Source organism: Oscarella lobularis, chromosome 18 (assembly GCF_947507565.1).
Source record: "Oscarella lobularis chromosome 18, ooOscLobu1.1, whole genome shotgun sequence".
Lineage (NCBI taxonomy): Eukaryota > Metazoa > Porifera > Homoscleromorpha > Homosclerophorida > Oscarellidae > Oscarella > Oscarella lobularis.
In genome coordinates this window covers 1-21,283 of record NC_089192.1, presented here as the reverse complement: position 1 = coordinate 21,283, position 21,283 = coordinate 1, and the positions used below count along the sequence as shown (strand labels likewise).

The 21,283-nt window shown below is 48.9% G+C and overlaps 6 protein-coding genes across 7 annotated transcripts; 1 reads left to right on the top strand and 5 right to left on the bottom strand.

The window, feature by feature from the left end:
• Positions 1-1,497: 1,497 nt before the first annotated feature.
• Positions 1,498-2,747, bottom strand: LOC136197646 (14-3-3-like protein 2). The gene is made up of 5 exons (XM_065987459.1): positions 2,425-2,747; positions 2,211-2,334; positions 1,980-2,152; positions 1,821-1,916; positions 1,498-1,767 (listed from the first exon to the last, which is right to left on the bottom strand). Exons 1-5 carry the CDS (start codon positions 2,716-2,718, stop codon positions 1,705-1,707), a joined length of 750 nt encoding a protein of 249 aa, XP_065843531.1. The 5' UTR covers positions 2,719-2,747; the 3' UTR covers positions 1,498-1,704.
• A 196-nt stretch (positions 2,748-2,943) lies between these two features.
• On the bottom strand, positions 2,944-5,874 carry LOC136197641 (YTH domain-containing family protein 3-like). The gene is made up of 3 exons (XM_065987453.1): positions 5,717-5,874; positions 3,274-5,352; positions 2,944-3,199 (listed from the first exon to the last, which is right to left on the bottom strand). The coding sequence occupies exons 1-3, from the start codon at positions 5,735-5,737 to the stop codon at positions 3,128-3,130; spliced, it is 2,172 nt and encodes a 723-aa protein (XP_065843525.1). The 5' UTR covers positions 5,738-5,874; the 3' UTR covers positions 2,944-3,127.
• Positions 5,875-5,898: 24 nt separating this feature from the next.
• Positions 5,899-6,968, bottom strand: LOC136197644 (large ribosomal subunit protein uL30-like). Its single transcript, XM_065987456.1, has 4 exons — positions 6,882-6,968; positions 6,550-6,828; positions 6,349-6,486; positions 5,899-6,299 (listed from the first exon to the last, which is right to left on the bottom strand). The coding sequence occupies exons 1-4, from the start codon at positions 6,929-6,931 to the stop codon at positions 5,981-5,983; spliced, it is 786 nt and encodes a 261-aa protein (XP_065843528.1). The 5' UTR covers positions 6,932-6,968; the 3' UTR covers positions 5,899-5,980.
• A 20-nt stretch (positions 6,969-6,988) lies between these two features.
• Positions 6,989-8,349, bottom strand: LOC136197647 (sodium/potassium-transporting ATPase subunit beta-1-interacting protein 1-like). Its single transcript, XM_065987460.1, has 7 exons — positions 8,252-8,349; positions 8,049-8,186; positions 7,655-7,753; positions 7,433-7,594; positions 7,282-7,384; positions 7,141-7,222; positions 6,989-7,086 (listed from the first exon to the last, which is right to left on the bottom strand). Exons 1-7 carry the CDS (start codon positions 8,303-8,305, stop codon positions 7,077-7,079), a joined length of 648 nt encoding a protein of 215 aa, XP_065843532.1. The 5' UTR covers positions 8,306-8,349; the 3' UTR covers positions 6,989-7,076.
• A 79-nt stretch (positions 8,350-8,428) lies between these two features.
• LOC136197640 (zinc finger C3H1 domain-containing protein-like) lies at positions 8,429-16,267 on the bottom strand. 2 transcript variants are annotated; one of them, XM_065987451.1, is made up of 28 exons: positions 14,812-16,267; positions 14,650-14,754; positions 13,754-14,596; positions 13,234-13,702; positions 13,080-13,188; positions 12,774-13,013; positions 12,605-12,718; positions 12,403-12,551; positions 12,197-12,343; positions 12,016-12,137; positions 11,841-11,960; positions 11,633-11,789; positions 11,428-11,571; positions 11,292-11,352; positions 10,918-11,241; positions 10,622-10,865; positions 10,458-10,542; positions 10,259-10,391; positions 10,120-10,200; positions 9,864-10,054; positions 9,676-9,792; positions 9,577-9,625; positions 9,424-9,528; positions 9,270-9,370; positions 9,075-9,182; positions 8,967-9,006; positions 8,842-8,904; positions 8,429-8,777 (listed from the first exon to the last, which is right to left on the bottom strand). In XM_065987451.1, the coding sequence occupies exons 1-28, from the start codon at positions 16,253-16,255 to the stop codon at positions 8,586-8,588; spliced, it is 6,057 nt and encodes a 2,018-aa protein (XP_065843523.1). In that variant the 5' UTR covers positions 16,256-16,267; the 3' UTR covers positions 8,429-8,585. The 2 variants fall into 2 exon arrangements, with proteins under 2 accessions (XP_065843523.1, XP_065843524.1); XM_065987452.1 differs by having other exon boundaries at positions 13,080-13,185.
• A 33-nt stretch (positions 16,268-16,300) lies between these two features.
• LOC136197643 (uncharacterized) lies at positions 16,301-17,933 on the top strand. Its single transcript, XM_065987455.1, has 2 exons — positions 16,301-16,687; positions 16,865-17,933. Exons 1-2 carry the CDS (start codon positions 16,447-16,449, stop codon positions 17,845-17,847), a joined length of 1,224 nt encoding a protein of 407 aa, XP_065843527.1. The 5' UTR covers positions 16,301-16,446; the 3' UTR covers positions 17,848-17,933.
• The last annotated feature ends 3,350 nt before the right edge of the window (positions 17,934-21,283 follow it).

Below are 21,283 nucleotides of genomic sequence, written 5' to 3'. Positions count from 1 at the left end.
GGTAGTAGTAGTAGTAGAGAGGGGCACTTGAGATGATAATGATGATGATGCCATAGTGATAGTGATTGATTGGGAAGGTGAGGAAGACGAAAAAAGTGATGAGAAAGAAAGGGGGGTTAGGGTAGATGCTGACGTTGACGTCTGAGGAGGAGGAGGAGTAGATTGAAGTAGAGAGGAGGAAGAGACAGTCATTAGTGAAGACGATGAAAAAGTGGAGGAGAAAGAAAGGGGGGTTAGGGTAGATGCTGACGTTGACGTCTGAGGAGGAGGAGGAGGAGTAGATTGAAGTAGAGAGGAGGAGGAAGAGACAGTCATTAGTGAAGACGATGAAAAAGTGGAGGAGAATTGTTGGCGACCAGAAGAAGAAAAAGAAGAAGAAGAAGAAGAAGAAGAAGAAGAAGAAGAAGAAGAAGATGATGACACTTCGGATGGTGGGGAGATGGATTGTGCAAGCAAGGAGGATGATGATGACGCTGATGACGAAGGCGTAATAGAAAATAAAGAAAGGGCAGCAGATGATGTTAGCTGCTGTGAAGCTGACGTTGACGTTTGAGTAGATTGGCGGCGTAGAGATGAAAATGAAGAAGATGATGATGATGATGATGATGATGATGCTGCAGAGATGGCTTGAGTAGAGGAAGAGGAAGACAACAATGGCAATTGAGGAAGTAGAGAGGAGGAGGAGGAGGAGGAGGAAGAGGAGACACTCATTGGTGAATATGAAGATGATGACGACCCTCGAAAAATCTGGGTTCCCGTGGTAGTAGTAGATTGAATTAATGAGGAGGAGGAGGAGGATGAATGTTGAACACTCACTTGGGAAGGTGAAGAAGGTGAGATCATAGACAATGATGACGTCGACAATTGTCCTCTAACTAACGTCGTCGTTCTCAATGTTGGTACTAGAGTGGAATGATGAAGAAGAGAGGTAATGCTAATGCTAGCAGTTGGAAGGGGAGTTGCACGCGCAGATGCGCTCATATTGCAGGGAGGTGGAGGAACGAGCGATTTGTTTAAGAGTAGGCAATCGAAATCGAGATCGCATTGATTGGTGACGCTGCCGCATACCATACACGATGCTTCGTCGCATCCTGATGGCGAACAATGCCGGCACGGCTCAGCGAAGCCCGTGCGAACACAGAAGACGACGAACAGAGCGACGACGATGCGTATAGAACGACGACCTGTGGTACGATAGGAGGAGGGGCGTATATATTGGCGAACCCTAATCCCCCAAGAAGAGTTGCTTCTTACCTTTCTTGTCGTGCGACGGCGAGCCTACGGCCATTCGAAGCAGAACGAATAGAAAAGGGAGTCTTTTCAAGTTGTTTGCAGGACTCGCGATCGTTCGTAACGACGACTAAAGCCGGTTTAGACGGCTTCGACGTGCGCGCTGTCAAACGTAGAGACGGGGCTGCGGGCGTTACGTGACTTACGTCACGATTGCATTCCACGCGGCTACGTAGTTCTAGCGCACTCTAAGAAGTATACTATACATCGAAAGAACCAAATCTATTGGTTTCACAACTACGCAGCTGGTCTTATAGAACAATAACAAACACACCATGCAACGGCCAAGCAAGAGAGAATAGATGACAGAGAGATAGTAGACACATAAACAAAGAAGACACAAGACATGAAAAAAAAAAGCTGAGCTCATGAAATTGTTTGTTGTCATGACGCCCGGGCGGGGATTGAGCTAGTCTATTTTCCATCTTCAGGTGGCTGCTGTGCTTCTTCATCGTCATTTTGATCAGACGTCCAAAGCTAGATATAGATATAGATATAGATATAGATGTGGTATCTATATGTTTATGTACCGTAAGATTGTCTCTCAACAATTGCATGATTAGCGTGCTATCCTTGTACGAATCATCCTTCAACGTATCTAGCTCAGTTATAGCATCATCAAAAGCCTAAATAAATAAATAAATAAATAAATAAATAAATCAATGTATATATGCTAGTCTAGACGAGACTTTTTTAGCCAATGCACAAGCTTCGTCCGCTTTATTGGCAATTTCATAAAAGAATACGGAATAATTGAGAGCCAAGCCCAATCTGATTGGATGAGTGGGAGCTAATCCACGCCCCTCCTCTGATGCTTCTTTGGATGCTTCCTCATATGCTTTTCTAGACGATTCAACAACCTCTAGTCGTTGCGAGGAGGGAAAAGATGATCATTGTCTATGCAATTGATATTAACTAACTTTCTTTGGCGTCGCCAATAGCAACTTCGGCTAAATAGCGATAATAGTCTCCTTTCATTTTGAGGTAAAAAACTTTCTCTTCGCTTTCTTGGGCACTTGGAATAAGATTATTGTCGAGGAGATTCTACGGGGGGCGCGACGAAAGAAGACAAGTGTGTGTGAGCGAGGGCGAGGGGGGTGGGGCCCCTTTTGAGGACACCGCGGGTCTACGTACGAGAACTTCGTTGCATATCTCCGACAATTCTTTATCGATCTTCTTTCGATACTCTTGTACCAAATCTCTTTTGGCGTCTTCGTGCTTTTGTTCGATGCTCGAAACGACTCGCCAAGAGGAGCGTCTCGCGCCCACGACGTTTTTGTATGCGACCGAAAGCAAATTGCGCTCTTCTGCGCTCAGATTTGCATTCGCTTCGGTCACTTTTTTCATTGCCTGCGCCATGTCATCGTAGCGTTCTGCCTGTTCGGCGACTTTCGCTCTCTCCACGAACTTCGCACGATCGTCGGCCATCTTTTTTACCGTATACTGTATGTGGCCCCTAAAGAATGCAAGCACACGCCTCTCACGTGACTGCGCTCTCTTGATTGGCTGTTTGACCAGAGACAACGCGCAAAATCGCGCACATATGCGCATCCGCCGCGTACAGCAAAAAACGCCCCTCTCGTGTCTCCTCTCGTGTCTCCTCTCGTGTCCCGCGCTCGTGGCGAGCTGCTTGCTTTCGTGGTGCACCCAAAATGACAACATCTATCAAAGAACATAAGAACGCGAAAAGAAGGAGAAAAGAAGACGGACGAACGGATGGACGGACAGAAGTCTACTACACAATGAATGAACACACACAGTGAATGGACTAAAAACACAACGTCGTGGTGGTGGTGGTGAGAATGATTGAGATGTGTGTGCGGCCAATTGATCAAAGCTAAGCGCTTCCTTCATTCGATCGTCTGGCCATCCCCCCTCTATGACCTGTTGCCACCGTTGGAATCATTGTCTATATAAATAAATAAATAAATAAATACATTTAATTAGGGAAGGAGGAGGAGGAGGAGGAATTAGGGGCGTTACCTTTTTGGCATTGTCCTCTTCCTGACGTTTTTCATAATGTCCAAAATCATCAAAAATGGACGTTGTTGCCTTGTAATTGTGAACAATGCGCAATATTTGCTTTCCCTTATCGTAAGGCACTTCTTGAGTGTCTCTCGAATTGGTAACGGGCTTATTTTCATTGTTCTCCAAGCGTATGTGACGAAGCTGATTGTTGGGAACGTCTTTGACGTAGATCCACTTGACGTCGAATCGTCCCTTCCACTTTTCCTGCGTAAAAACGCCCGTATTTGTATCGTAATCGACGCCGGTCGTCATTTGAGCGACACCGCAAAAGTGACCGCTTCCATTGACGCTGTAGAGAAGATAGAGTGGATTGCCATTCTGTTCGTGAAACGCTCGATCGAGACGACCATTTCCCGATGGAGTGCTCGTCCAAATGCTGTATTTAATCGAACGATGAATGTCGTCTTCGCTGTAGCTTTTGATTACGAAAAATCGAGAATTTTTCAAGTCAATCGTAAAATCCTTTGGATTATACTGATTTGCTGCGCGAAGACGATCGAGAACGGAGACACTTGGACCACTTCCGCCGGGGGCGTGACCACCACCGGATGTCGTCGTCGTCGTCGTCGTCATGGTTGCCGCTGCCGCTGAAGCAGATGCTCCTCCTCCTCCTCCTTCCCCGGATACACTAATTGAACTGAGACCAGCAATGTGACTGGATGGAGAGAGAGGAGCAGATGATGATGATGATATTGGCCCATTTCCAACGAGTGACGATGACGATGATGAGGCATGATTGGGAGCACGACGTTGATTGCTCCATCCTCTTCCTCGTCCTCTTTCTGTGCCGCCAGATGATGATGAACCAATAGCTGCTTGTTTTATAGATGATGATGATGATGATGATCCTCCTCCTCCTCCTTCACGTGGTGGCATAGGAGTAGAAGATGAGAAGGTAGATTGCTGCTGTTGTGAAGATGTTCCAAATCCAACTTGAACTTGTGCTAATGGCTTTGGCTTGGGTCGAATAATTCCTTGTTTTGCTGGCTGACTTGCAATGGCTGCCCAACTCTTTGGAGCTCCACCACGTGACGACGATGACAATGATGATGATGACGTCGTAGATGGAAGTGGTGCACTTTCTTGTTGTTGTTGTTGAGCAGTCTCACTAGAAGAAGAAGAAGAAGAAGACACAGTCAACTTACTAAAAGAAGTCTCTACGCCGCCGGCGGAGGCAGTGGCGGCGGCGGCGGCATCTTGACTGGCTCTACCACTACGTGTAGGAGGAGGGCCTCTTGTTGATGATTGTTCATTAGACACTTTGTCTCCTCCTCCTCCTCCTCCTATCCGGCTGCTTTCCGCTTTCTGAGCGGACGGTGGCTGTGGCTGCAATTGAGGAGGTTGCGATTGAGGCTGAGGCTGAAGCTGCGGCAGTGGTTGTTGCACAATCGTTTGCATGGGAATAGCACCGCCGGCGGGAAGAAGAGTTCCGCCAAAAAGTCCAAATTGAGAGAAAGGAAATCCGCCGCCGGCAGCTGCAGCGGCCGCCGCCGCCGCCGCCACAGCCGCTGGATCAGGAACATTTCCTGTGACAGCGGCCGCCGCCGCAGCTGCAGCGAGTGTCGTAGAATAATCGGCAGCTGACGCATTGGAATAAAGAAGTGGCGATGCTGTGTTCATATAATTACCACCAGCAAGCACGTGATCAGTCATGAGAGTTTGATCAGATGAAACAGCAACTGCTGCTGCTGCTGCGGCGGCAGCGGCAGCGGCACTCGTCGGATTCATCGCTTGAAGAAAACTTGTTGTATCAAGACTTCCGCCGCCACCCGATGCTGTTGTTGCTACACTCACGCCACCTAATGCTGACCATGTGCCACCGCCGCCAGTCTCTCCTCCTCCTCCTCCACTTGACGCTGCGCTAAATGCAGACGGAATGTAAGAGAAACCGGTTCCATAGGGAGCAGGAGATTGATAATAATGAAGAGAAGGTGGTGGAGGATCGGGCGTTCGAAGCGAGTGTTGAGATGACGTACTGCTACTTCGCGATTGATTCGCCGCCGCCGATGACGGTGGAGCTTTGTTTGTCGTCTCCTTTGTTTTTTTAAGAAGAAAAATAAATAAATAAATAAATAAATAAATAAGAGATTTCGATTGGATTAGCGTGCACTATGGGGGCGTGGTTCTTCGGGGCCCTTCAACGCGATGAATGAGACGATAGGAGTAAAAGCGCGTTCGTGGGACTAGATACGATTATTCGATAGGGAAGAGAAGGGTAGGCAATGGTTGGGCGTGGTTTAGAAACCATGTGACGGGAACTCAAAAGAAAAAGTCAAGCGAAATCGTCTCGAAAGCGATCGAACGCTCGCTTCGAACACTTGAAAGAGATAGAATGACGATTTTCTTTTCTCGAATAACGAGAAAGAGCTTGGGGAGCGACGTTTCGACGCCATCTTACCTCCGATTCGGCTCCAGACATGCCGATTACGTAATCGTAGACCTCGTTTACGTTTTCGCTGGGGGAACACTTCGTAAACAAAGTCGGCGTGCGATAGCGCGACTATTTCCCCGACTTTCGCCTCGTTCCGAATGCGATCAAGGACGCGCGTGCGCAAAACGCAAAGCCCACGTGTACGTCTCTTATTTAATCCGCCGGTGGTCGTGAGTCATTTATTAACTCATCCCCAGAGAAACAAGAACGAAGGCGCACAAACAATAAGTTTTAAATCATTTGCTTGACAAACTTATTGATATGTTCTGCTCGATTTCCGTGATCTCCACCTTCGACAAAATGCGTTCCTTTCTTACGATATCCACCACGTGGACTCGACAATTTGAATGGCCAAAGATAACGATTGGCTTGTTTGAAATTTGATCCAACTGTGAAAATTTCGTGGACCAAATCCTCGATGCAAATTATATTGCAACGAGACAAGGAATTTTCGATAATTGAATTTTCCGTCAACGCTGTGCGTCGACCTTTCACTTTACCGTGTCCGCGCTTATAGATAAGATCGCGAACGGTTTTCAGACTCGGGTACCTAAAAGGGGGCCTCACTCGCTCGTCGAAAGAGCGTCGCTCGCGCTTACCCGTATGCAACGTAAGGATCGACTAAACGTAGCATATTCAATGTCGCCTTATTCGCTTTCATAAAGACGCCGTTGTGAATTTGACGAAGACGAAGAAGTTGAAGGATTTTGCGCACGCGTGGACTAACTCCGTTGATACTAGACCCAACCGGCATTTGTGACTGACAATTCTATCGGTCGAACGAACGCGCGTTCACTTACCCGCGAATTCGAATGACGAATAAGAGTTTCGCTTCGGGTGGAACGTAGAAGTTACGATTCGCTTTTGCGACGCGTTTCAGACGAATTTCGTCTCGCGCTGCCTGTCGATACTCTTTGACGTACGTCTCGGCGCGTTTGAAGATCTCCTTGCGCTTTTCCAAGTTCTTTTTCTTCGTCAAAACGCTCGCTTTTGCTCGCGCTGCGCGTAGCTCGCGCATCGTTCGACGTTTCTTCAAGACGCTTTCGGGTATCGAACGCAACTTCTTCGTCTCCTTTTCGCTGCGATACAAAAGGTCGTAAAGCGAACGATTGCACGACAACGAACGGATTACCTATCGGCCATCGTGAGTTGTTCCCTTGTTGAAGCACGTGATAAGTCCATCCCCCGGATCAACAAGCACGCTATACGTACAGAGTGTGTAGGCACTTGTTCTTGCCGTCAATTTATGCTTACAATATAATAATAATACAGAAGAAAGAACTGACTTGGAAGGAGAGCTATTTTAAAAAATCAAGTCAGTTGTATATTACGCCGTTCTAAAGAAGAAAAAAAATGATAAATGATATATTTATTCATTAGTTAGTACTTACACAGGTTGAAGTTGTAAATGACCCGTTTTTCCGCTCATTTCAAAACCAGTATTAACAAAAGCGTCTGCTCCAACGAAATCGACTATAGAGAAAGAAAAGAAGAATGAAAAGGTAACCCTAATATTCGAGTACACATCATACAGTGATCATCTTCATCTCCAAAAGCAATTGCAACATAGACAGCAAGCCCAAATCCCAGAACAGCTAAGACAATTTGAACTCCAGCATGAATAATTTCTACAAACTAAAAAAGGAAATCAATAAAAGAAGAAGAAGAAAAACGTCTTTGTACTTTGTAATCTATCAAACAGCCCGTTGTTGTTGTTGTTGTTGTTGGGATGAGGGTTGTGCCGCTGGAGGTTGTGCTTGTGCTTGTGGTGTTACTGCTACATCCAATACCATGATCACGCCACCAGCTTACACCTCCCAATCCAAAATTCAAATACTTATTATCCTAGAACAGTCCCATTACACTGTATGTATAAATTGACCTTTTCTTTAATTAATTCCTTACGGCTTTATTGTCTTTATTTGTAACAAAGACATTGACTTCAAGATAGATAAGAATGATAATTGTATTGATTGCAATCCACAAAACACACCAGACAGCATACTAGATTAAGGAAAGAAAGTCTGACTCTCTATCTAATCTTAGCTAAGAAGGCGCGGCGGATAAGGCGCAATGATATGATAAGGCCTCAATATTCGTATATGAATCCCACAAGGGATATGAATCCCACAAGGGATCATCCGATATCAAGTGCTCTCGTTCATTCTATCACGCCATGGTTACGCCACGATCAGTGTGACTCTCACACGTACAATGTACAAAGTGAACACACACAGGTGCCACGCCCCCCCCCCCCCCCTCCCTAACGTCCCCTCCCTAAAATCATGCTAAAACTTACGACGACAACCGCTTTCGCTTTGAATCGACGCGTCCCGATCATTCCCACTATGACGAAAATAATGTTGAGTGCGTCGGCGATAAGTGGCGACCACAATTGGCCGAGTCCGTCGAAAGTTCCGCGTTCTAGCGTCGTTATCTGCCCCGAAAAACGAACGTTTCGCCTACGAAAACATAGCGTATGTACAGTGCGCGCGCGCAAACCAATTGAAGCGAAAGGATGAAGAGTATGATACAGCGCGAAGAACAGACACTCATCCTCTCTCTCTCTCTCTCTCTCTCTTTTTGATATGACCTCGACTCGCGATCATGCGCATTGCGCACCTTCGACGACACGCCCTTATTTATACACATGCCCCCGCGCCGATTAGACCGATGAGATCAAGTTCAACACAATCATGTTTTTCAATACAAGTATAACAAAAATTAAAGTCTTTCTCTAAGCCCCTTCACTGACTACAGTACCATAGGTTCTCTCTCGCTCGGTCTCTGTGCTCTCATGATTTCTAATTAGAACTACATCTATACTGTAGGAACCTTATGAAGACAACGTCGAGGATGCGTGCAGCTTATCTGCCTCTAATCTAGCTAAGCATTCGTGACCATATTCTTCAAGGTTAATGCCACGTTCACGAATTTTCTCTATCAGACCTAAAACTAATTTTTTACTTTGATCACGACGTATTGATCCTTTTTCATTGTCATAGTGAAATAACTCGAAATCGAGTGACTATAGTCAAAAATCATATTAGCTCAAGTACAATCGTCCTCCTCTCCTCCTAAATTTCGATTACGTTGCGAAGAAGTGATGCGTGAAAAGGCAACGACTTTTGCGATTCCTGTAACATCCATCTTGTCTATACAAAGACACACACACACATACGTAATCATGCAATGACTCGATCTATGTACATATTACTTCTTTGACTTTTCTCGTGCTATGCACAATGGCTATTGCACTTTGTGAAAAAAAATCAGAAGCCTTTTCTACACAAAATGAAGTTGGACAATGCTACTATGCACTTACGCTTTCCATAGTGCTAGAGAACGCGGATAAACTTCGAGTGCAGCTGCAAGATGAGACTGAGACGATGCCATGGAAACGGGATGAAGTTCCCATTCAACTTGACAAAGCCTAAAGCGCAAGCAAATCAATTAATAATTCCTCTAAAATAGAGCTCTGCTCTCTCTCGCTCTCGATGGCATCAAGTACATAACATACCAAAGGAGCAGTGCTACATTGTATGGCATCAACTGTAGCAATTTCTCAATAAAGGATAGTTTTGACGCTTTGGGAAGCAAGGGTAAAAACGATTCTAATATCTGCACGAAATTTGATTTTAGGAGCGAATTCGAATTCGAATTCGAATTTGAACCTCATTGTGAAAGGAATAGTCAAGTGTTGATGATGAGACTGTCGTTGTCGTCGACGAAACGGCGGGAAACGTCGAGAGAAATCGGTTGAGAAGATCGATGAAAGTCTAGCTAAATCTAAAAAATGAAGAATTTCTACGCCCATCTTACGTCACCTTCGCCTCGACGGAATTCATTGTTATTGACATTACGTAGTTAAAATATCTAAAAAACTGCGTGAATTCAATTGGTTGCAGCAGAAAAGTGTCATATACTCTCTCCATATAATTTTCTGCTCTATTAAATTAGACGTAGAGTAGATAGCCGCTTCGAAGACGTCAATCGGTGTATATGACGTCATTTGAGAGGACGATTGAAGTTGTAGCAACAAACTGTGAGAAGAGGAGAGAGGGGGATATAGTGAGAAATGCACACTCTTCTTCTTCTTCTTCTTCTTCTTTACGCATAGATGAGCCACAAATAGACTCGTTCTTCATCGTTTTCGATTGAAATCATTGATGCAGGCCACACGACATCGTGAGGAACGGAAAGATTGAGCAATTTTCGACAGAGAAGATGAATCGAAACGTTTGTCGACGTTGTTTTGGAACGAATCAACGTTTCAATGTGCTGAACGGCTTCATCAAAGCAATTCTACAACAACAGCAGCAGCAGCAGTGAATATACTGTCTGTAGATAGTAGAAACTCTAGGACTCACTTGGCTCATACAAAGTTTGACCAATTCGTAGCAGAGACGTGTTTGAGTATTCTTGCATCGACTCAAACCCTCACCTAAAGCCTAAATGGGGGACCCCTTCGGATCCCTAACCCCTAAGTACAGAAGTATAGTTTCTTACTAGTTTTGCTTTATTTTCATTTCCAGAATTGACGTGAGCATGAGATAAGGCTATCGATGCCTCAACAGAAAGTGGATAGTTTCTAGTGAGTTCAAGTGCACTCTCAACGGCAGCAGCCACTTCTCCTCTATCTCTATAAAAAAGAAATGAATGACTACAGACAGTACCATCTCTACCACAAGTTTGTGTAACTACTCACTTTGCACATGCTTCACAAAGACCAAGAAGACTTTCACATAGACGAACAACTGATAATGTGGAATTTTTACACGCCTCCATGGCGTCTGAAAGAGAGGAAAACAAATTATGTACACAATTGTTCTACAGTAGTACTAATAAGCACGAGGAGAGGGGGGAGAATACCTTTGAATAAGGAAATTGTTTCTTCAATTGCACTCTCATCGCTCTTGTCGTCGTCTGTCCGAAAAATGTTTGGATGAAATTTGATGACTCTTAATTGACGGCTAATCACTCTTCCTGGATTGGCATCTAGAGAGTCAAAGACAAATTGTGGCAGAATCTTGAACGTTTTCAAGTGAATAAAACAGAGCCACAAAAAGCCCAAATCACATGAGCAGATGTCAGCGGCCAACGAACTCAAACGAGACTAATAAAAAAGAAGAATTCTTAGGGATTTCATACTCTCTTCTGTCAGTTACCTTGAGAAGTTGAGAGGCATTTTGGTGTCGATTCGTAATGACGTTCAAGTGAGTTTGATAGAGAACGAATTCTATTATCTGATGAGATCGATCAGCAAACTGTTGTGATGACGTTGATGATGATGATGACGGAGTTTGTGACAGAAGCCACTGGAGACCTTCTTCAATTACTTCCATTTTCTTCTTGTACGTGTCAGCAAACTGGAGACATTTGTACCAAAGCGAATAAGAAGAGCAGAACGTTGTTGCTCTCTTTGACACTTGAAAGATATCACAAGCAGAGGGATGCTCAGAATAGAGATTAAGATAATAAAGCCAAAGAGTCTAGAAAAAAATAATATTGTTAATTATTAGTTGAATGGAAAGTCACTTGCCTCAGAATTTGAATTTGCTTCAAGTGCTCTTGCAAGAACAGTCAAAGCGTCGTCATCACCTCTAAAAATAGAATTAGTAGTAACTCATCAATTGAGAGGAGGAGGAGGAGGAGGAGGAGAAGGAGAAGAGTCTCACTTGTCAGTCGCCGTTGCCATGGCCTTCTTCAATTCAACCAATTTAATCCACGAATTAATATCACGTGGATCTGCATTGACATTGGCTTGATATTGATCGAGCAAATTCACATCAGCGGCTCCAAAATAGCGACGACCCAAATTTCTTTACAAAATGAAATCTCAATGAATAAAGAGCAAAAGCTAAGCCTCCTAACCAACCATACCCCCCTGAGTAATCTCCCACTGATTTTTTCAATGAAATTGTAGTGCATGCATTAGCAGGGACAACATCAATTGGCGCTGAAACGTCAATGATCTCGCTTTCTTCTGAAGAGAGTGGATCAAGCCGTCTTCTCTCCAATAGAACGTGATGTTCATTGTCTAAGTAAAAAAATTGTCATCTCTCTCACTGTACTGTCTATTTGATTTCACCCTGCTTTAACGCTTTTGCCACTTTACTAGCCATCAAACGGCACAGACATTGATTGGATACATTCGTCTTTGAGGAGGAAGAGGAGAAGGAAACTTGACGAAAAGCTTTCACAAATTTGTCTAAAATATTTAATTAAATCATCAGCAGTTTGAAAATTGAATTGGTTCTCTTTACCTAATTTTTCTTCCTTTTGTCTAGGATTATCAGTGTTTGAGACTTGAGCTAGATGTGGTGCGTAGAGAAGAATTTGTTTGAGACTCTCGTCGCAACTCATCTCCCTCTCATCAATGTGCGTCCTAATTAAATGATTTCTATCCTCCTCAAGCCTACGTACGCTTGTACTAGGTATTAATACTTTTTGCACGTGGCATCGTTGCACTTTCCCCCATTCAAAATGTATCGACACACAACGCCGGCGGCGCCACGTGACCCCGCCGCCGCGTACGGGTAGGCATAGGCTCGAGCGTGATAATTTGACGGCAAAGAAAAGTATGGACTCAATCTGCAGTACGTATATAAAATAAATTAATATCCTTATATGGGTGTATACGTGTACCTCACCTGTATGATCTAAAGATGCGTAATGGACTGCAATATTTCGTCCATCCTCCTCCTCCTCCTCTTTCCTTTTGTCTACTAGTGGCTGCTGCTGATGAGTCATCATCTTTCACCCGGGACGACGTCTTTTGTAGCAGCAGCAAATCATTTAACTGCAACAATTTGAAAGGGATTGTACCCTAAGTGGTGGGAACATATATGATACCTGAGATACAATGGCCTCTTTTCCTCTTTCATCCACGACTTGTAACAAATCAAGTGACGTCGATGAAGAGCAAAGAGCAAAGTGATCTTGAAGAATTCTACCCAAGTCCATTCCCTAACGAAAAAATTTTTTTTAATCATTATATTTTTCTTTATCAAACTGTAAGTACTGTAGCAATTGTCTTTGGACGTTGTTCAACTATCTCGTCGTCGTCGTCGTCGTCTTTTCTCTTCTTCTTCGTCTTTACAAGAAGAGGTCCAAGTTGTTGCGGTTCCAACATTTTCAAAGCGTTCTCTTTCAACGTTTTTGCCATTTTCATTTCAGGGCAATGAAGCGTTCCCATCGTCGTCAGATCATCGACCAATTTTTCACTTTTTTCACACGAATAATAGAGTTGATTTAACGCTCGCTAAAAAGAAATAATAAATAATAAACAGTTGAGTGAGTGTTAACTTATTAGGGTAGTTAGACTGACTTGAAGTTGTCTCTTTAGTTGTGATACAGTCCGAGTGTGAGAATGAAGAAAGACGTTTTCGTCGGCCAAATCAAGTTTCAATTTCATTGCTTTGTCCTCCTCCTCGCTGCTACAACAACGTTGATATAAATAAATAAGAGCTATACAAACGAACTTGGCAGCATCAATTGATGATGGTGACGTCATTTCCTCCTTTCTCTTCTTTTTACCTTGATTCTGTTGCATTTTCATCTTTCTCTTCTCTCTCTTTTCAATTTCTGTTTTCAGTCGATTATATTCGTCCACTTTGTGTTTGGGAAGGATTGAGACGGGTGCCGCCGCCCTTGCCGCCACTTTCGCCAGCGGCGGCGGCGGCGGCGGCGGCGGTTTCTTCACTTCTTTGTTGCCATGACAATGATGATGATGATGATGGACTTCTTCAATTTCAACGTCCGATTCAGAATCGTCTGCTTTTAAGTCAATAACCAGTTTGACTTGAGGCGGAGAAAGAAGAGATTTAGATGATGATGATGATGATGATGATGATGATGATGATGATGGGGGCGGAGGCGGAACTGCAGTTGCCGCCGTCATTGATGACGTTGAAGAGGCGACGGGTAAAGACCTGACAGTCTTTCTGTTTCCTATAAAAAGATGATGATGAAGAGTAAGTAATAAAAGAAAGAAATGATGACCTGATGTTGCACTTGCTATTGGCTTTGACTTCATCTTCAAAGAAGAAGTGACTCCTTTGCTGCTCTGATGGGGCAAAGAAGAGGAGATGTTAATCTTAGGTGGAGTAGTAGAAGTAGCAGTAACGATACGAGCAGGCGAATCATTCTTCTTCTTCTTCTTCTCCTTTATTGAAGTAGAAGAAGGAGAAGAAAACAACGTCGATGTCGTTGTTGCTGTCGTCTTGGGAGCAGCAGCTCTTGAATTGATTTTGACTGTCACTGCTGGTGCCACCTCCCCCTTAGGTTCTGATTGTGGTGGTGGTGGTGGTGGTGGTGGTGGTGGTGGTGGTGGTGGTGGTGGTGGTGGTGCAATCTTCTTTGGTGAAACAATTGGCTTAGGTGCTTGTGGTGGTGTCGTCATCACAACTTTGTTATAATTGTCGTTTGTTGAAAGAGGAGGAGGAAGAGGAGGAGGAGGAGGAGGAGGAGGAGGTTTTGTTGCTGTTGCTGCTGCTACGGCTCGACGAAGAAGAGCTTTTGCTTTCTTCTCTGTTGTCACTTTTGTCTTTGATCTCGTTTGAACAGGCGAAAGACGAGGAGAAATTGTGTCAATTGCAAGGAAACCGTCGCTCTTGCATGAACTTCCTTCAAGTCTTGGCTTCTTCTTTGGCTTCTTCTTCTTCGTCGTCGTCTCTTTTCTGTTTTGCATCTGACCTTCTAGTAACTCTCTTCTCAATCGCTCATCATCATCATCATCATCGTCATTGTCACAATTCTTGTCACGATCATCATCATCATCATCGAATTGACTGCTGCTCAACTTTCGCTTTCGAGATGATGATGATGATGATGATGATGATAGTCCTAAATAGTTTAATTAAATGCATCGATAAAAAGCCTTAAGGACGTTTGTCTACTTTTCCAAGCTTCATCAAAAGGTGTCATCTTCTTCTTTCGTTGTTGTTGTTGTTGCTCTTGTTGTTGTTGTTGACGTCGCTTCTGCCTGCGAGCGAGTCTCAATACTAAGAAAACAATAACTAATAAATAAGGGTGGGTGGGTGGGTCAACGTTTCTCTCACGTCTCTTTCTCTCTTTTGCTTGCATCTTCATTTCAAGATAATCATTGGGTATGGGATCCCTTTTCCCCATCTTTTCTCTTCTCCTTATCTCGCGACGTCGACCCGCTTCAAGTTTTCTCAGCTGCTTCTGTATCAGTTTTTTCTTCATCAGCAAATCTTCGTAATTGATTCCTTCTTCCTCCTCCTCCTCTTCTTCCGTATCTACATCCAAATTACTAGTACTAGTACTATTGATGAGTGGGGGAACAGTATGCATAGTATCCTCCTCCTCCTCCTTCATCTCTTTCTCTTCTTTCTTCAACATCAAATCATTATTTGTTGTCGATTCTTTCTCCTCTACTAGTAGATGATGATGATTGATGGGAGACGTTGGGCGGCGAACATTCTTCTCTTCTTTTCTCACTGTGATGCTGCTACATGATGTACTCGTTACAGAAGCAGAACGTTTTTTATATTCCACTTTTTCTTTTTGAACATTATCAGCAGAAAAAGCAGAGGTCTCCTCCTCCTCCTTCTCCTTCTCCTTCTCCTTCTCCTTCTCCTTGTCGTCGTCGTCATCATCATAATCAATGATGACGAATTGCGTCAAAGTTTCATTGCTGCTCTTTGACTGTATCTCCTCTTCCCTCTCATGATGATACGATTCAATTTCTTTCTTTAATTTTATTATTGGTGCCGGCGGCGGCGGCGGCGGAGGGGGAGGTGGAGGAGGTGGTGGTGGTGGTGGAGGTGGAGGACGAGGACGACGAGGAGGAGGAGACGAGGGCTGGCGAGGTGGTAAAGGCAAAGGTAGTGTCGTTGGTTGACGTTGTCGTCTTTCTTCAATCCATACCCCAAGCTCTTTATGTAGAGATTCATTTGGGTCTTTCCACGGCGGACTTTCACGACGACGTGGAAGTGGAGGAGGCAACGGGGCAGGAGGAGGAGGAGGAGGTTGTCGAATATGATGATGATGATGATGATGATGATGACGACGAGGAGGAGGAAAGTCTAAATAACGTTCAGCATCATGAAAAGGAAAAAACTTATCGGCAAATTGTCGATCTCTTCCAGACGATTGCGGCGGCGGCGGTGGCGGCGGCGGAGGACGTGAACGTGGACGTGGACGTGGAGGTGGAGGAGGATGAGCGATCCACGGGGGCCCGTTGTTATCGTGACGAGTCATACGTAACGGTACGACTGGTGGCTGCGGCGGCGGTAGCGGCGGTTCGTAGAAGTAAGAGCGAACGTTGGGAGGACGAAAAGAAGGAGGAGGAGATTGTGGACGTTGAGGAGGAAAAGCGTGGAGCGGTTGAAGCGGCGGCGGAGGCGCATTTTGCATCGATAGACGACCTGACGACTGACGATGAGAGAATGAAGCGTCCAATGATCGTTCCATGAGGTTAGGAATGCGAAAAGGCGGCGAATAACGCTTATTTCGGAGCCAATTCGCTTGCTCGGCCATCTTTAAAACATGCGCATGCGTCGGACGCTCGAGTCTTATGAAGGTTAATGCTAGTTAACCGCCGTTAATGACGTCGCGCAGCGAGGCATGCGCGGCTGCAGACGCCGTTCGAAGCTACAGCGGCGGGCACGTTTTTCTTTTCTCTATCTCTCAACAACGCACGTCGGTGTTTTCGCTCTTCTTTCTTTTCGATGACGACTAACGAACAATCGGCGACGATCCCCCCGCCCCTGGCCCAAGAGGGAGAGCGGACCCAACCATCATGGACGATGGGCAACGCCGAATTCTCGCAGCTCCTAACGCTTGCTGCTGCCACCGGCGCGGCGCAGGCCTTGGCACAGCAAGCGGCGATCGGCCCGACGCAACCGGCTGCGCCAACCGGCGACGGAACGCTTGCACAGCGGGCGGAAACGGACGTCGGACAGAATACAGGTAAAGGCGGGCAAAGAAACAACGCAACAGGGGGGGCGATGGGGGCCCGGTCGCGCAAAGCCGAAGGCAGCGGCGCTCAGATCGAGCGCTCCAGCGGGTTACGGTGAAGGGCGGGCGCGCCCAGCTGGCGGTTGGGGGACGCGATGGCGGGTCACGGTGCTAATTAAGGTGCGGCAGGTGCTGACGGTTTACCGCTGGCGGATCAGATTGCCCATGTCGTCGTGGCGGCAGATGGTGGTGCGAGCAGCGGCGTGCAGGCGAGTACGCCGCAGAGCGCGGCGGGCGGCAGCGGTAGCGCGGCGGCGGGTGGTACAATCGGCAGCGCATCGAGCGCGCCTGGCGTCGGCGCGCGCGGAGAGCGTAGCGGAGCAGAGAAATCGGGAGCTATTTCGTTTTTGGCGGAAGCGCTAAAAGGAGCGGCGGCGAAATCGGCGGCGACGCCATCGGCGTACCTCCTAGACGAAGGAGTGGCGATCCCGGGCAAGCTCGTCGCGCGCATCCAGACAAAAGAATTTTTCGACCTGGGGGAGCTACTCCCGGAGAACATCGAATGCCGGCAGGAGGATGAGTTTGCCCCGTTCCGCGACCTGGTGCTAGGCTCGCGGCGCGCACGGAAGGAAGTACCCAACATTACAGCGTGGGTACGGTGCTTCGCCGCGTACGCTATCGTGCGATGCGCGAAATTTCCGGAGGACGCGCTCCCGCTGCTGGCATATCAACGCATCGTGGTGCGCCTCGCGGAGACGCGCGGCGGTTTAGGTTGGCGCAGCTACGACGAGCGTTTTCGTCGGCTGGCGGCGGCGAACCCAAGCAGTCAATGGTCGCGCGCGGACGGAAACATCCTCGGGGAGGTTTACTACAACCGCGCTTCGCCTGCAAGATCCGACGGTATCGACGCATCGGCGTGGTTGAACCGCCCACTGGCAGCAGCCCGCGCGCGGACGCCGGATAGAGGAGCACGAGCGCCTATAAGCGGCGTCTGTCTCGACTGGAACAACCGCGCCAGGTGCCGGTTCGGCGCGGCATGTCGTTTTCGCCACGTTTGCCTGCAATGCGGCGATGATCACAAAGCGTCGGTGTGCACGCGCGCGGATGCGGGTGAGCGTCTTCCTCAGCGCGAGCGCTCACCGGTGCGGCGCAGCGTAAAAGGCAAGGAGTAGACGCGGCGGCAACAGTTGCATGAACAAATGTGTTGGGTAGTTATGTGGGTACGTGTGAGTTGTGGAAGGGATAAGATTGCCGTGAAGGGTTTGTGTTGACGTGCGCTCTGTCCTCACAGGCGAGACAGAAGGGATCACAGCGCCTGAATGCAACGTCTTCCGCGGTCGCTACCGCTATCGGGCGGACTTGAAGGCGTTTGACGCGTGCGTTAGGAGCGATGCGGCGGAGACTGAGCTTTCGCACGAGCTACGGGCGACGTCGTCACCAATCCGCGTTGAGCAGTGGCGTCGCGGCCTCGCGTCACATCCCGACCGATCGTTTGCGGAATACATTTGTACAGGCCTCGAAGGCGGATTCCGCATTGGCTTTGCGGGAGGCTCCGGTTTACGCAGTGCGCAAAGGAATATGGGCTCGGCGCGAGCCAACGCGGCGGTTGTTCAAGAATACCTGGAGGGCGAGGTGCACGCTCGACGCTTAGTGGGGCCGCCGCCGGCGGGGCTGCGGTGCCACGTGAGCCCATTCGGCGTAATCCCAAAACCGCATCAGCCCGGAAAATGGCGCCTGATTGTCAATCTGTCCGCGCCTGATGGCCTGAGCGTGAACGACGGCATTAGCCCGGAGCTCTCGTCCGTGCATTATGCAAGAGTGGACGATGCAGCCCGGTTGGTGCTAGCGGCGGGGAGAAACGCGCGCCTCGCGAAGCTGGATCTCAAGTCGGCATATCGTATGGTGCCGGTGCACCCCGCCGATCGGCCGCTGCTGGCCGTGCGATGGCGGGAGGAGGTATGGCTTGACGCGGCTCTCCCGTTCGGTCTACGCTCGGCTCCAAAGATTTTCTCCGCGGTCGCTGACGCGCTGCAATGGATCATGCGGGAGCGGGGAGTTGCAATGGGAATCCACTGCCTGGACGATTTTCTGTTCGTTGGGAGAGCGGATACCAGCGAGTGCGGCGACAGCCTGCGGATTGCTCTAGAGGCATGTCGCGACCTGGGGATGCCGGTGGCAATGCACAAGGTGGGAGGCCCCGCTACAGTCCTGGACTTCTTGGGCATCGAGATCGATTCGGCCCGCGGTGAGCTGCGCCTGCCACCCGCTAAGCTCGGGAGACTGCGTGCCAAGCTGGCGGAGGCGATCGATTCAGTACGATGGTCGAGGGCATGGACAAAGCGCGAGCTGCTGTCGCTGATTGGAGTGCTACATCATGCAGCGACCGTCATAACGCCGGGACGGGCCTTTGTGCGCCGGCTCATCAACCTGTCGCGGATCCCCAAACGGCTGCACCACCGGGTCCGTTTTAGCCGGGAGGCGAGAGAAGATTTGGAGTGGTGGTCAGCCTATGCTGATCGGTGGAATGGGCGCGGTTTGATCGCGTCTCTCGGTTTTGGCCCTCCTCGCGCGAGGCTGCAAACGGACGCGTCGGGATCATGGGGCTGTGGAGCCCTAGACGTGACGGAGGGCACTTGGAGAGGCTTCGCCGTACGCTGGTCACCAAAGTGGCGAGAGATGGCGATCGCGCCCAAGGAGATGTTCCCGATCGTCGCGGCGCTGCTCCTGTGGGGCGATCGGTGGGCGGGCGGCACGCTGTTAGTCGAGTCGGACAACAGCACGGTAGTCGCTGCATGTAACAGAGGAACGTCGCGGGACGCGGCGCTGATGCGGCTGGTGAGGGTCATGCAGTTCGCCCTGGCGCATCGCAACTGCGCGATCAATGCGGTACATCTACCCGGGGAAAAGAATTGGGCCGCCGACGCATTATCACGGAGCGAAGCTCACCGGTTGTCTTCGCAGGTCGGCAAGTGGAGCGAGATCGCGCTCCCCAGCGAAATCGTGTCGGCGCTCGACGAGCTGGCGGAATCCGACCCCCGCTGGACGTCGGACAGTTGGAGGAGGCTCGTCGGCGCTATTTGAGCAAGGGGCTGGCGAGCGGCACAAGGAAGGCTTACTCCGCAGGACAACGCCGTTATCTTGACTTCTGCGAGCGCGCGGGGATCACTGGATTGCCTACTAACGAAAATACACTATGCTTATTTGCAGCTGCACTCGCTGAAGAGGGTCTGCTTGCGGCGACAATACGAGCTTACCTGTCGGCGGTACGCAACCTTCACGTGGAGGAGGGACTGGGGGACCCTCTCACCCCACGGCCGCCGCGGCTGTCCCTTGTCGTGCGTGGGATTCAAAGGGAGCAGGCGGAACGGGGAGCCGGCGGAGGTGATACTCGCCTCCCGTTCGACGAAAAAATGTTGGAGTGCGTGCGAGAGGAGTGGAAGAAGAGCCGTAGCAGCTATGAATCGGCGATGCTCTGGGCAGCGGTTTGCGTTGGTTTCTTCGGCTGCTTGCGCACGGCTGAGTTTCTGGTATCGACACCCGGCGAGTTCCGCCCGCATCGGAATCTAACCGCGTCGGACGTGGCCGTCGACAATCGACAGGATCCGACCTGGGCGAGGCTACACATCAAATTCTCAAAAACGGATCAATTCGGCGAGGGAGCGTACGTGTTCTTGGGGCGAGAACATGCGGGGCGATGTCCCGTAGCGGCGCTGTTACAGTACATGGCGCGGCGGGGTGCGGGCGAGGGCCCGCTCTTCCAGTTCCCCAGGGGGGACCCGCTGACGCCTCGTCATTTTGCGCAGGCGATACGAAGCGCGCTGACAGCGAGAGGGATGCCCGCCGATCGAGTATCAGGCCACAGCTTACGCATCGGAGCGGCAACGGCGGCGGCGAGAAGTGGAAAGGGGGAAGAAGCGATCCGGGCACTGGGACGATGGAAAAGCAATTCGTACAAACGGTATATTCGCTTGGCGAGCGCAGGCGAACCTGGAACGACGCGGCGCTAGCGGCTAATTGACGAGATTTCGCTAATAAAGGCGACAGGCGCATGCGCGAAGACACGTAGGCAGGCACGCGCGTCGTGGGCAGAACACATAGCGAAGGGGACGCGCCTAGGCAGGCAGGATGGATGGGTCGGTGGCTTTGCCTTCGGGCCACCTCCCTGCCTCGGCGCTGTCTGCAACGCCAGGCAGGGGGCGTTACGTGACGCAGGCGGGCTCGTCACGTGATGCGGTCACGCCCCCGCACCGCAGACTCTTCCGGATTCGGCAGAGCGAGCGACCCGTCATTAATGAAGGTTAATGCTAGTTAACCGCCGTTAATGACGTCGCGCAGCGAGGCATGCGCGGCTGCAGACGCCGTTCGAAGCTACAGCGGCGGGCACGTTTTTCTTTTCTCCCCGTCCCCCCCTCCCTCGAAGGTTCCGCCTATGGCGTGATCTCAGGGCTGGTCGGTGGCTTTGCCTTCGGGCCACCTCCCTGCCTCGGCGCTGTCTGCAACGCCAGGCAGGGGGCGTTACGTGACGCAGGCGGGCTCGTCACGTGATGCGGTCACGCCCCCGCACCGCAGACTCTTCCGGATTCGGCAGAGCGAGCGACCCGTCATTAA

Coding starts and splice junctions, on each gene's coding strand:
- LOC136197646 (XM_065987459.1), bottom strand. CDS start 2,718: ATGGCCGACGATCGTGCGAAGTTCGTGGAGAGAGCGAAAGTCGCCGAA. Junction 2,335..2,424: donor AGATATGCAACGAAGTTCTC/GTACGTAGACCC, acceptor CGCCCCCCGTAG/AATCTCCTCGACAATAATCT. Junction 2,153..2,210: donor TATTGGCGACGCCAAAGAAA/GTTAGTTAATAT, acceptor CGCAACGACTAG/AGGTTGTTGAATCGTCTAGA.
- LOC136197641 (XM_065987453.1), bottom strand. CDS start 5,737: ATGTCTGGAGCCGAATCGGAG. Junction 5,353..5,716: donor TGTCTGGAGCCGAATCGGAG/GTAAGATGGCGT, acceptor AAAAAAACAAAG/GAGACGACAAACAAAGCTCC. Junction 3,200..3,273: donor AAGAGGACAATGCCAAAAAG/GTAACGCCCCTA, acceptor TTATTTATATAG/ACAATGATTCCAACGGTGGC.
- LOC136197644 (XM_065987456.1), bottom strand. CDS start 6,931: ATGGACTTATCACGTGCTTCAACAAGGGAACAACTCACGATGGCCGAT. Junction 6,829..6,881: donor CAACTCACGATGGCCGATAG/GTAATCCGTTCG, acceptor TTTGTATCGCAG/CGAAAAGGAGACGAAGAAGT. Junction 6,487..6,549: donor TTCGTCATTCGAATTCGCGG/GTAAGTGAACGC, acceptor GGTTGGGTCTAG/TATCAACGGAGTTAGTCCAC.
- LOC136197647 (XM_065987460.1), bottom strand. CDS start 8,305: ATGAGTGTCTGTTCTTCGCGCTGTATCATACTCTTCATCCTTTCGCTT. Junction 7,595..7,654: donor CAAATAAAGACAATAAAGCC/GTAAGGAATTAA, acceptor GGACTGTTCTAG/GATAATAAGTATTTGAATTT. Junction 7,223..7,281: donor TGGAGATGAAGATGATCACT/GTATGATGTGTA, acceptor CTTTCTCTATAG/TCGATTTCGTTGGAGCAGAC.
- LOC136197640 (XM_065987451.1), bottom strand. CDS start 16,255: ATGGCCGAGCAAGCGAATTGGCTCCGAAATAAGCGTTATTCGCCGCCT. Junction 10,055..10,119: donor TCAAACTTTGTATGAGCCAA/GTGAGTCCTAGA, acceptor CTGTTGTTGTAG/AATTGCTTTGATGAAGCCGT. Junction 8,778..8,841: donor ACGCATCACTTCTTCGCAAC/GTAATCGAAATT, acceptor TTTTGACTATAG/TCACTCGATTTCGAGTTATT.
- LOC136197643 (XM_065987455.1), top strand. CDS start 16,447: ATGACGACTAACGAACAATCGGCGACGATCCCCCCGCCCCTGGCCCAA. Junction 16,688..16,864: donor GGACGTCGGACAGAATACAG/GTAAAGGCGGGC, acceptor AAGGTGCGGCAG/GTGCTGACGGTTTACCGCTG.